At 42.7% G+C, this 12605-nt stretch overlaps 1 protein-coding gene across 2 annotated transcripts in view; it reads left to right on the top strand.

Annotated features, from left to right (window-relative positions):
- The window catches only part of TEK (TEK receptor tyrosine kinase), a 121150-nt gene extending 108912 nt beyond the window's left edge, over positions 1–12238 (top strand). For both annotated transcript variants that reach the window (XM_004581062.4, XM_058672523.1), the window contains exons 16-23: positions 449–559; positions 2671–2861; positions 4128–4241; positions 6791–6861; positions 7737–7777; positions 8452–8548; positions 10496–10595; positions 11248–12238. In XM_004581062.4, the coding sequence (XP_004581119.2) occupies positions 449–559; positions 2671–2861; positions 4128–4241; positions 6791–6861; positions 7737–7777; positions 8452–8548; positions 10496–10595; positions 11248–11322 (800 nt within the window). In that variant the 3' untranslated portion in view covers positions 11323–12238. The remainder of the gene's footprint in view (positions 1–448; positions 560–2670; positions 2862–4127; positions 4242–6790; positions 6862–7736; positions 7778–8451; positions 8549–10495; positions 10596–11247) is intronic.
- Positions 12239–12605: the final 367 nt, after the last annotated feature.

The raw sequence follows: 12605 nt of genomic DNA, 5'->3' as shown, positions 1-12605 counted from the left end.
GTTCTGTTCCTTAACCATTTGTCTCCAAGTGGCAGATTTACCTGGAATAGGTCATGGGCAGCCCTCTCTTGACAATGTCCATTTCACTGAGTATTTGATGGCTTGAACAGGAAACCCTTAAATAGGGTAGTGGTTCTCTTCCACAGTGATCTATAGCCCTCGGAGATAATGTGGAACTATCTGGATATACTCTTGGTAGGTAGGGGATAAAGGCTAGGGATGTTACTTCACATCCTGTAATGCATAGGACTTTTCCCAGTAACAAGGAATTTCCAGCTAAAAGTTAACTCCAGGTTTGGGAAGACATGCTGTTAGAGAAACCTGCTTGGTTTCCATGCAGTGCTGCAGACCTGCAGGTGATCAAATACTCTTGAAGGTCCTAGGGAACCGGGGGACAGTTGATTCTGAAATGTGTAATGAAAACTCAAATTCCTGACTTCCTTCCCAGAATACGCCTCCAAGGACGATCATAGAGACTTTGCAGGAGAACTGGAGGTTCTTTGTAAACTTGGACACCACCCGAATATCATCAATCTCCTGGGAGCGTGTGAACATCGGGGTAAGATGCTATTTTCCTGTCTCTCCTGCCTGATTAAAACACAAAGGGCACATTTTCACTTGAAATTAGGAAAGATCCTAAGTCTTAAAGGACGTTACATATTTTTGAAAGCTGCAGTTTCAATCTGAATGTTGGTCCAGTTCCGTCTATAGACTGTGCCAAGGTCGCCTTTCCAAGACTGATGTGGGTTAGTCAGTACTGCTTCCTACCCAGTCCGGCTTTGCTGCCCCCAGGATTTTCCCAACCTTGACTAGGGGAAATGATGACAGTCCTCACCCCCTAGAAAGAGTAAAGTGTGTTGATTCTTATTTAAAAAGCAGTACAGCCTCTGCCCACAGTAAGTGAAGCCTTAAACAGAAAAACTATGGATCAGTGGTACTTACACTGGGTGATTTTGCTTCCCAGGGAAAGTTGGACTACAGGTAACTAATGGGTAGAGGCTATTTGGAATGTGAAAGCTCAACAATGTACTATAATGCTAAAGCACTGATGATACCTAGATTAAATAATAAGCTACTGTATGACACAGCTTTATTTTTATCCACAGTCCTTCCATATACAATCACATTGGAGTTTTACTACTATGTTGTACATATTTTTAAACTTACAATGTGAATTCAAATGTTTATGGACTGTTCACTGTTACAATGCATGTAATTAATGCTGAATGAATAGATATTGAGAGGAATCTTCTGTGAGTTTACCTCTGCAGGTTGCATGGTGTGTGGTTCTGAATCTGTTTAAGCTTACTTTCCCATGGAAAAATTTGCTTCTGCTAAAAAGCTCCACACAGTAATCATTTAAATCTTGACAGCCACTTGTGACTTTGCAGCAGAAACACCAACAATAGAAAAGAGACTATGTGCATTTCCTCAATCTATTAAACTAAAAATACTGGTGTTTCAAGCAATATATCATTCTATGATCCAATAAGGGCCTAATTCTGAAAACCAGATCATGTCTCTTAGGTTAAATAATGAAGTAATGACATTTATTTCTGAGCCATTTCCTGAAAACAAATTCATGCGGAACAGCAATAAATGAAAGTTAAAAAAAGACAATCCACCCAAACCAGGAAAATATATATCTTAAAATTCTGCTCTGTTGTCACATTAGCATAGAACTGTTTGGCACTTAAAGATGTTGAGAAAGTGCATTCATACCAGAATCTAGGTTAATTTTTTCTCAGAGTACAATAGGATTCAATGACATAGGATATTTTTTACTATTTCAATTTTTTAATATCCTTGATGTTCAAAGCATGCAACATCTTTATAAATTACTTTGTTTTTGAAAGAGAATCTTTTTGTAAGTTTATCAAAATATCAATAGTTTTTATCAAAGCAAAATAAGACAATGGACCATAATTTTTCCATGAGCTCTTACTTTTTTTTCTTAACACTTGGAGTTTTCTGGCTTCTTAACCAAATGCTACTCTAAAACTAGGCTCTGTTGGCTGGTGACATAAACAGTAATGCAATCACTTAGTATTTTTTTGAACAGTAAAGGCAAGGAAGAAAGTTACCTGCTGTGGGTTCTTCCACAATGCATCTCTAATCACTCATATATATAATGAATATCTATATATTCATTAACATCTATTCATTATATATAATATATATAGTATAATATATGTATTATATATTATATAATACACTATATATGTATAATATATATGTATTGTATATATGTGTGTTTATATATATATACACAATACATATATACAAAATCTCAAGAAAAACTAGGGACAGACTGAAATAGCAGGGCTGGCCCATATTAGGTCTTTGGCCAGCAGTAAATAAAAGAACATAATGTAAAGTGGGTGTCCTGGCTCTGAGACAAAATACTTGGAACTCATTGTATTGCTAGAGTGGGTGAAAGCCTTTGTCAGTCTACAGTGGGAAACGGGGGGCTGTGAGTTCAACTTATTCCCAGTGAAGATGTGGAGAGGATGTCTCTCCCTCCTGTTGTCTGCTAGCATTTTCCAGGCTGCTCCCACTAATGCAGATCAAATGGACTTCATAAGCAGTTGCCAAGGAGCATAGCGCATAGCCCATCTCAAAACTTGACCCGTTGAGGCTGCTAAGACAATGATTTCTCTTTCCGCACAGGCTACTTGTACCTGGCCATTGAGTATGCCCCCCACGGGAACCTCCTGGACTTCCTACGCAAGAGCCGTGTGTTGGAGACGGACCCAGCCTTCGCCATCGCCAACAGCATGGCTTCCACACTTTCCTCCCAGCAGCTGCTTCATTTTGCTGCAGATGTGGCCCGGGGTATGGACTACTTGAGCCAAAAACAGGTGGGTTTTGAGAACCTGGCTTTGGATGCCTTTCCTGTGTGATAAACATATGTATCTATGTGGATTTTCTACCAACATCTACTCTCTAATTTCTTGTAATCCTCCTTCACTTTTAAGTCTTCGTTAATGTTTCATCTACTTTCATGCAAGTTAATATTCAATATATTTAACTAGTGAATTTTACTTATGTATTTTTTAAGATTGATTTGATGAGTTACCAAAAGAAAGACAAGAAGTGATATAACTATTTCCAGTTCACTTCTCAAATGGCTCCAATGGCCAGGGCTTGGCCAGGGCTTGGCCAGACTAAAGCCAGGAGCCTGGAACTCCATTTGGGTCTCCCACAGGAGTGGCAGATGCCATCTCGTGCTTTCTCAAGCACAGAAGCAGGGAGACGGATCAGTAATGGGGCAGCTGAGACTTGCACAGGTGCTAAGATGGGATGCCAGTGTTGCAGCCCCTAGCTCAATCCTTGATGCCCACCCTGCCAGTGTGTGTTAGAATATGCATTTGGTGAGGTGCCTTCACCTAGCTGGGCTTACCTGCAAACAGTGCGTGACAGCAGAGGCATTCATGAGACTGCAAAGAGACGATGTTAAGGGCTGAGGGTTTGTTTTTTTTTTTTTAATTTTATGGAATGATTCCATAGGGTCTTGGAACCCTCCCTCCCAAATTCCCACTCCAACTCATTTTCCACATTTTATTACACTAGAATAGCCCTTCATAAGCAGTCATGATTCCATCAGTGTTATTTAAGTGTGCTCCAACATTGTTGGTACAATTTCAGACAGTCCAGCAGCTCATCATCTAGAAATGTCCAACAATTTCATTGTGAGTCCATCTTCAATTTGGAAGCAGGGATGCATATTGCACTGTATCTTCACATCTGGATACAGTAGTCTCTATTATGCCATCACTATTACATTCCTTTAAATGAGAAGCCACAAAACAAAGTCAACAACAGGCACGAAGTTAAAGCAAACAAACAAAAAAATCACAGCACCGTGTAGTTAAAAAATGCACCACTGAACAACCAACTCATGGGTGATGAAAAGAAAACACAAAAGCTTCTTGGGTACAACACCTCTTCTTTGGCAGAATCCACTAACTGGGAATTTGGGAGAGGAACTTTAACGGAACTAGATTATGGTGGTTTTTGAAAAATTCCTTTTTCCATCACCACTTCTTCACTATTTCCTTTGCACTAACAAAATGATTTGAAAAAACAAATATTATTCTGAAAATTCACAGTTTTTGAAATTTCAGTTTATTCACAGGGATCTAGCCGCCAGGAACATTCTAGTTGGTGAAAATTACGTAGCCAAAATTGCAGATTTTGGATTGTCCCGAGGTCAAGAGGTGTATGTGAAAAAGACAATGGTAAGTTGGGACCACGGACCCTGCTCATCTGCTTTCTGAACTGCCTCACTGCCCCACTGGCAGTGTTGGAATGCAATTGTTCTGTGGTGACTCAGGTATTTGGCTGCGAATTCAAGTAGTTATGACTTGGTCCAATAATCGTTCTTTCCAAGATTTGATTTCTAAAATGGTAAACTCTCCAGACCATTAGAAAAGAATCCACCATTATCTGTGACCATTTGTGTGTACAGGTTCAGGGTCATGGGCATGTACCCAGTCAGGGCCCAAGGTATCTCACCCATAATCCCGAGAACATGCCCCCATCCCCTGCCATGTACAGCAAACACAGCAAGGTAAAAAAAATACTCTCAAATTAAATAACTACTAATTAAAGCATGCCTCAATCTCAAGGAGTCCTTACAGAGACATACACAACTTCTTGAGGCCCACTTCAGACTTCCATGTTTACTGAAAGTGCAACATTCTCACTTGAGGCCCGCATTAAATCCACCTTTGCCTACTGATAGTACCACTGACCCAAACACTAGTCCACTGGAAGGTAATGCACACGTTCCGTGAATTTCTTGAGTTTCCTCTGTAGTTCAAGTACTAGACCATGGCAAAACTACACTGCGCAGTAGTGTTAGAGCAGGGGGGAAACTATCCAGCTTTGGTTCCTGCTCTGGAAGTGTAAACTCGTAGAGATGTCACATCCCTGGCTTCTGTTGGAGACCAACCTACCTGCACCATCACATGTCGCCTCTGAGTCAGAAGCAGCACTTGACTCAGTCTCAGCCACTCCAGGATCGGATATGGGTGTCTGAAGTGGCACCTTCACTCTGCCTCACCCCCTTTGGCTCCTGTGGGCAGCAGATTGCCCAGGAAAGCACAGGTGCCTGAGGTTACCCTATAATCAGGTTTCAATGTTTTTATTTTAGTTTCTGAAAGGCAGAAATGTCTTGAAAAGGAAAAGCAGTCATAATAAATGATTTTGCCAGAGTTTTTCCATTTTTGGCTTGTTGTTTTCCATAGCACACCTGTTTTTATACAGTCCCAAGCATAGTGAAGATAAGTATTTTGGATCCTTATACTCCACTTTGTGGAAGAGGCCTGGGCTCTCAGAGAGCCCTGCATGGCCCTGGGAGCTTGCCTATCACTTTGCAGAGAGTGCAGGTGCTTTGCTGAGGGTTTGCTTTCAGGCTGCCCTGTACAGCTTGAGCTTTATTTGACCTGGTCTCTCTCAGTATGGGGCTGGGGCTAGACTTGTTAAGTTTACTTATTTGAAAGGGACTCAGAGCTCCCATATGCTATTCATTTTCCAAATTCCTGCAAAAGAGCTGGTGCGTGGCTGGAGCCAGGAATTCAATCTGTGTTTCCTCTGTGGGTGGCAGAGACCCAGCTAGCTGAGCTATTATTACTGCTACCCTGGGTGTCCTTATCCAGAAGCTGAAATCAGGAGTTGCAAGTGTGGATCAAATCCAAGTTATCCAGGATAGGATACACATACTCCAGTCCGGTCTTAAAGAAGCAGGGATCATTGCTCACCCACCGACTGCAGCCTCCTGCTTCTTCCCTAGGCCACCTGGCATCTGCCTATCTCCTTCACAGGACCTCTTTCCTTTCTGGCATTGAAAGAATGTGATGCCCTGCTGTGTGGGCTGGAAGAATTAATGTAGGTCAGTCCCAGGCTGTACCCATTCCAGTTGGATGCTCTTCTCACATCTCCCATGGCTGCAGCTGGGGCAAACACCAAGCAACAATAGCTATGCTATGTTTGTAGGAATTGGCAGAGTTCCCTGTGGATCCTGAGCAAGTCTTTCATCTGTGCTTGACCTTTATCAAGAGGAGCTGTAACACTGGTAGAGTGTAGCAAGGATTCTTAGAGGAAAACCTCTGTCTCGGAGTGGCAGAGTTAAGAATTCAGAGCCACAATGCGCAGGGGAAACGGGCCAGGGTAAGTGAGAGGAGTCGGGCGGGGAGGAGACATGAGAAGGGATGCTGAGGAGCAACCTCTCTGCAACAAGGGAGCAGTGCATCTCGGCACCACCAGAGGGCACTGTGGCTGCCATCTGTGCTCTGGCTTTTATATCACTTTTTTTTTTTTTGCTGATTGTTTGCTGTACAGAAGCCTGTAAGTACAGTCCCCATGCCTATCTGCTCTTTAAAACCTTCATGTGTCCCTATGAGCTTCGAGGTAAACAAATGATTACTAGTTGTGCACAGAGTTAAATTTATCTAAAACCGGTGCCTGGGCCCTTGAGCTAAGTTGCTAAGTTGAATTTACAGCACAAGGAGACTTCAGAAAGTTCATGAGAAAATGGAACTAAAGCATAAATTTGTGCAAAATAAAATGTAAATGCATGCATTCTTAAATACATACTTTTACAACCTTCTGGAAGACCACTTGAACTTGCATGCCTTTGATTTTACAGAAACGCCTATAGCTTGGACAAACACCAAGCAATAATCTCTGCTATGCTGTGTCCTGGGCAGGTCATGGCTTCAGGCCTGCTGAGATCTCACCTACAGTCCCTATGCTTCTAACGAGCATCTCATTTTGTCCTCTCCAGGGAAGGCTCCCAGTGCGTTGGATGGCGATTGAGTCACTGAATTACAGTGTGTATACTACCAACAGTGATGTGTAAGTTTCCTACTCTAAACAGACTTAATGCTGAAAAATACTCATTTGGCAGAAGGTTTAAAGAGAAGAGAAATAGCCTGGACTTGTCAAAGCTAATGACTAAGTCTAGGAACTACGCAGAGCCACAGAGCAGAGATTCATTTATGAAGTCACTGGTAGCATGTTTTGGGTTTCGTTTACCATGTTGGAAACTTTAAAGTTGTGATTTCTTAATGCCTAGAAGAGAGTGGACATACTCCCTCCCCTCCTCTGGCTCTACTTCCTGGACTGAGCTCCAGGGAAGTAGCCTCAAGTGCCTGCTGGGAGCTAGAGGTGGTAGGAAGTAAAGGCCCGATAGGAGTGACCACTTCTGCTTGCCTCCCAGTAGTGAAGTGAGACTTGTAGGTCATCATGCTTCACACTCCTGATCAAAGAAGGAGAATCCAAAGTCCAGAGGTTGTTGATGTGGTGAATGGGCCTCCTTTGTGCACAATGCCTCCTGCATGTTCTTTCTGTGTAACGTTGGTGTCTTTACTTCTACAAGAACAGGGCTAGAGTCCCAAGAGGTTCATAACTTGTTCCAGGTCACCTGAGCCACAGACGGGAGTTAACTGATTCCTGGTTGGCTTAGAAGTTCCCCCTGTATCCCGCATGCCTGTTCACATACTCTATGTGAGGGGAATTGGTGCTCTGGCAAAAACAAAGCAAAACAGTTTGCTTGCTTGCACCCTTCCACTAGCTTGAAAGGAACCAAGGCTGTGGGCAGGGCTCTCTCCTGGGAGGCAGGGACCTAATGCTTTCTTTTCTGAGAAGGGGTCAGTCACCTTGTTTGGGGTAGGAATTGAGTGTTCAATCTGTGTGGTGATGGCTGGTTTTCACACTTGTCTTCCCTGCAGATGGTCCTATGGCGTGTTGCTATGGGAGATCGTTAGCTTAGGTAAGTATCTATGTGACCTTCCAGGTACGACTCTTGAGAGGAAGGGCTCCTCCTCACAGGACACCATCTGGATGTGGTGCTTCCAAGTGTCAAGTTAAGATGGCATTTATTCCTGTATTTCTTTTTGAGAGTCCGAGTCCTGATGTTACCTTTACTATTAAAGACCTGGTAGACATGATTGTAATACAGGTTGTCTCTGCTTTGGCAAAAGTGTCACAGCTCCTAAGAAATGTACTTCTAGAACTTTGAGATGGAATTAAAAGGAGTATATTTGAAGGCAATTCAATGGCATGTGAAAATGTGTGCATAAGAAACTGTAAACTAGGATTCCATTTTTCTAAATCTCACATTTTAAAAACTAGAAGGTATCATACAAATCAATTGCCTTTTTTCCTTTACACATGAAGTTTTCTGTGCTCTGAAATGCAGCTAAAACTGCAAACTTCCAATTCAGCAGAACGACATGACACACTGTATATAGACTGACTTAGGGAGAGAAACAGCATCATGAAGGAATGGTCATATCTTAGTGCTGTTAGTGCTTTAAGGCTAGCCTTAAAGTGTGGTGGCTTTGCCAAGTGAGCCATCCTGAGTGCTCACTTTTCTTCACATGACCCGTCTTCCTCCTGGCTTCAGAGCCCCTGCATCCCATGGCATCCTTCCCTGTCTTCCAGGAGGCACACCCTACTGTGGCATGACTTGTGCAGAGCTCTATGAGAAGCTGCCCCAGGGCTACAGACTGGAAAAGCCGCTGAACTGTGATGACGAAGTGTAAGTCAGCTCTTTGTACCTGTCCTTCCCTTTGTGCATTTCTTGGGTAGAATCTAACAAAAACAATGATACATTTACATATATCAAACACAATAGTTTGGAATACATCAACATCTGAAGTAACACTGAGTTGTATGTTAACTTTCTACCCTCTTGGTACCATTAATTCATGATGATGTATGAAGGCAGGGACTTGGGGAAGTTTCTGGATTGGATGACTGGAGTGGCAGTTCTGTAATTAAATCGTGGTGGTTTTGATAAAGTTCCATTATGGACATAGGCAGGTGTTCCCTGTCCAAACCCTGCTCGCAGGAATGCCATCACCAAACGCCAGTCCAACGGGGCTGACCATCCTAGGACTGGAGCCTCAGGTCGTGAGCCAATAGAAACTTCCTCCTTTCATCAAAATTTTGCCTTGCACTTTGTAGTATCTTTCCAGGCATATAAATTAATCTAGGAAGAATAATCAATAATTACTCTTTGGATGGTTAAAAATTCAGAAAATAAAGATTTAAAAAAGGGGTACATGGATTTTATTTTAAAAGTTTGTTTATTGGAAAGTCAGATATACAGAGAGGAAGATCTGTCCATTGATTCACTCCCCAAGTGGCCGCAATGGCCAGTGGTGAGCTGATCTGAAGCCAGAAGCTTCTTTTGGGTCTCCCACACTGGTGTAGGGTCCCAAAGCTTTGGGCTGTCCTCCACTGCCTTTCAAGGATGGGAAGCAGGGCCACCGGAATTATAACTGGCACCCATAAGGGACCCCAGTGCATGTAAGGTGAGGAATTTAGCCAGTAGGTTACTGCTCTGGGCCCTCAATGTACTCTTGATGAATAAGTAATTTCACATGAAACCTTGAGCCTAACTTTAGATGCAGGGATTTAAGAGCTCTATTATGAATGATGGAATTTTTTCTCCATGACATCTTGCTCCCACTAAATTAACTTCAGTGACAACACCCTTCCAGAGCTAACTATTGTAGAAATAGCCAACTGGTAAGATGCAGAGTGCAAGAGTCTACACTGAGCAAATAATTTCTTACCCAAACTAGGTCACTTCTCTAGAGTAACAGAAGAGGGTACTGTTGTTACTGATAAAAGAGGCATAAATATGGGCATAACCTTTGACTAAAAGTTTAATAGGAGTTCAACGACGGGGGAAGTGAAGTTTAAACCATTTGAGAAGGCTGGCAGTTCTGGGGCTGCACTGTTTTCCTAGAGCATTTGCTCAGTATGTGGAAACCTAATGCCAAACATTTGGGTTCTATAGGTTTAAGGTAAGTCTCAGGGATCTGTGTTTTAATAATGTAAGTACTTCTGATCACATTAGAGGAAGCACTACCGGAACTGGTTTTTCCTAGACATTGTTCACCGGTATCCTGCCTTATATCCATGAATAATATGAAGAAAAGGCCCAGGTCAGAGGAGTTTACTGCTTAATTCTGCCAAACATTTAAGGGTGAATTCACTCTAATTCTGAAACTATTATTAACTTGATGTTAGTCATTTTAGACCGTTGTCACAAAATAGCATAAGGCAGTAGCATATGAGCAGATGTATCACATTTCTGTAAAAGGGGGGAGTCCAAAAGTAACGGACTGGCAGCATCAGTGCCAGTGGACACTCGCCTGCTTCCTAGATGGCCTTCTAACGGCAGGTGACAGCGAAGAAACAGTTTATCAAGAAACCTTTTTTTTCAATAACACCAACATGTTGAGAGCTGGAACAGTCCAAGAGACATGCTGCGCCAGACAGAACACTTGTCCCCAGAAAGTCAGGGTGGTGGGAAACGAGATGCTTTCAGGCTTGCTCCGCAGGCAGGCACTGGAGAGCTGGGGAGGATGAAGGGGTTGGGACAAACTCCACCTGGGTTAGACAGTGTTTTTTTTCTAGACTTCGCTAAATGGAATGTGCACGAGAGAGTGGTTATATTTTTTTGTTTTGAAAGGTATGACCTGATGAGACAATGCTGGCGGGAAAAGCCTTACGAGAGGCCCTCATTTGCCCAGATACTGGTGTCCTTAAACAGGATGTTAGAGGAGCGCAAGGTGAGTGAATTCCAAGGAGGACCCTGGGTATTGAGTGAACATACGAATCTGCCCTCCCCACTTTGTATATAAATTTAATTGTGACTCGCTCAAAGAATGGTTCCCCAGTCTGACACTCGGGATCAGCCCATTTAGTCCACAGCTTGACACTTTGCAGTTCTGTCATAGTGAGTGTGGTCTAACCACACCTGCACGAGTCCAGCCTGCACATTACCATGGAGACAGTCCAGACTTGTACCACTTCCTGGAAGGTAGTTGTCTACACTTACACAAGGTTCAAGAGACCAGTAAATGTAGATTTAAGCGATTTCAAACAATGGAACTAAGCGATAATTCAATCAGATGTGGGCAAGATCACACTGGGAGAAGTAAAGGCAAGATGGGGGCAGAGGCAAGAGCCTTAGAGACCCTGAACCCATACAGGGGATGCTGGGGAGACACAAGAAAGACTTCAGGAGTCTGAGGATAGAGGGTAAGGGGAAGCATTTCAAACAACATCCAATACAAGAGGGAGACTGAGGAGGACACATGCCCTCCAAGTTCTTAGCATTTAGTAGAAACAAGGTAAGAAGGAGTTTACTGCTGTAATGCTCCTCACAGGGGCAGAGTCAAGGCAGCCTGGGTCCTGACGCGTCCTTGCTTGCTTTTCCAGACCTACGTGAACACCACACTGTATGAGAAGTTTACCTATGCGGGCATTGACTGCTCAGCTGAAGAAGCGGCATAGGCCTGTGCCTCCTCCTTTGCCAGGGCTGCCTGGAGAGGGGACCCTTGGGACCTTCCAAGGAAACAAGCCAGCCTGCAGGGAGATGCGATACACATGGGTGTATACACTGCCATACATTGGGGGCCTCCCCCACAGACAGCCCGAGTGTTACCCTCGAAGATGCCGGCTCTAGTAGGACTGTATATACTGTTGTGAGTAAGAATGGTGTTGAAACTGGAATGCCTGCTTGTTTCATATGCAATAATATATTTTTCTAAAAGTGTGGACTTTGTAGGAAGGCACGAGAATACATTACTGTAATACATAGCTCATTATTGTCCTAGATATTTTTTTATATTTACCTTTATACTGCTATGTAATATTTCACTACAGAGAAGTGAAATGTTAATGAACTTAACACAGGTTAAAAAAAGATGGGGGAGGGAAATACATGCAGCCAAGGAGGATCAAAGTTAATATTTAACAGACTGAAAAACCTCCCTGATACATAAAGATCCCTCTGTCTCTGGATGTAGAGCTCTTTATCTCTCACCTATTGAAGCCAGGCCAGTTTCATCGGGTTATACTGTAGCTCTGGCTGTGTCTCTAAAGCTCCAAGTCAGTCCCCAATACATGCCCCTAAACAGAGACTGAATTCCCCTTCCTTAGAACTTAAACCTTTAATAGAGAAATAGAGTAATAAATGAGTAGAATTTTATACTTTAATTTGTCTGGCAATATTGATTTGTGCATTTAAAAAATAATGGGAAACCTGGAGTGATATTTGGGAGGTGTATGATACTCTGGCTGACTTAATATCCTTCTACATCTATTGCACATTGTAAAAAGTTTTGGTTCTCATTGGTTGTGAGTTTACCATTTGTACTGGAGGCACATGTTGCACTGAAATCGTATAAATAAATGTCTTGCCTACCTATGTTCCACCGGGAAGTGTATTCTATGTCTATATATATGTCTAATAACTTTAATATACTCTAATGATCAATCTTTGACTTGTCAGTAGTAAGCATATAGACAACTTGTAGAGTGCACTCCACTAGTTAACAGGATTGTCAATAGTCTCAAACATTCAGTACACTTTGGTCCACATGCCTCAAGACAGATGGTTACTGGTAAACCAAAATGGGCCTATGAAGGAATGCATAGCAACAAAATAGGACAGAAACCCAGACTATTCCTATAAAGGAAGCAATGACCTGAGATGTCAGGTGCGTTAAGAGGAGCAAAAAGAGAAGCTCTCAGTATTAGTCTCTCTGCAGAAAGCACCATGGCCTCCAGGAGGT

Source organism: Ochotona princeps, chromosome 14 (assembly GCF_030435755.1).
Source record: "Ochotona princeps isolate mOchPri1 chromosome 14, mOchPri1.hap1, whole genome shotgun sequence".
Lineage (NCBI taxonomy): Eukaryota > Metazoa > Chordata > Mammalia > Lagomorpha > Ochotonidae > Ochotona > Ochotona princeps.
Note: the sequence above shows the minus strand (reverse complement) of the source record. Positions and strands in the feature narration are given on the sequence as shown.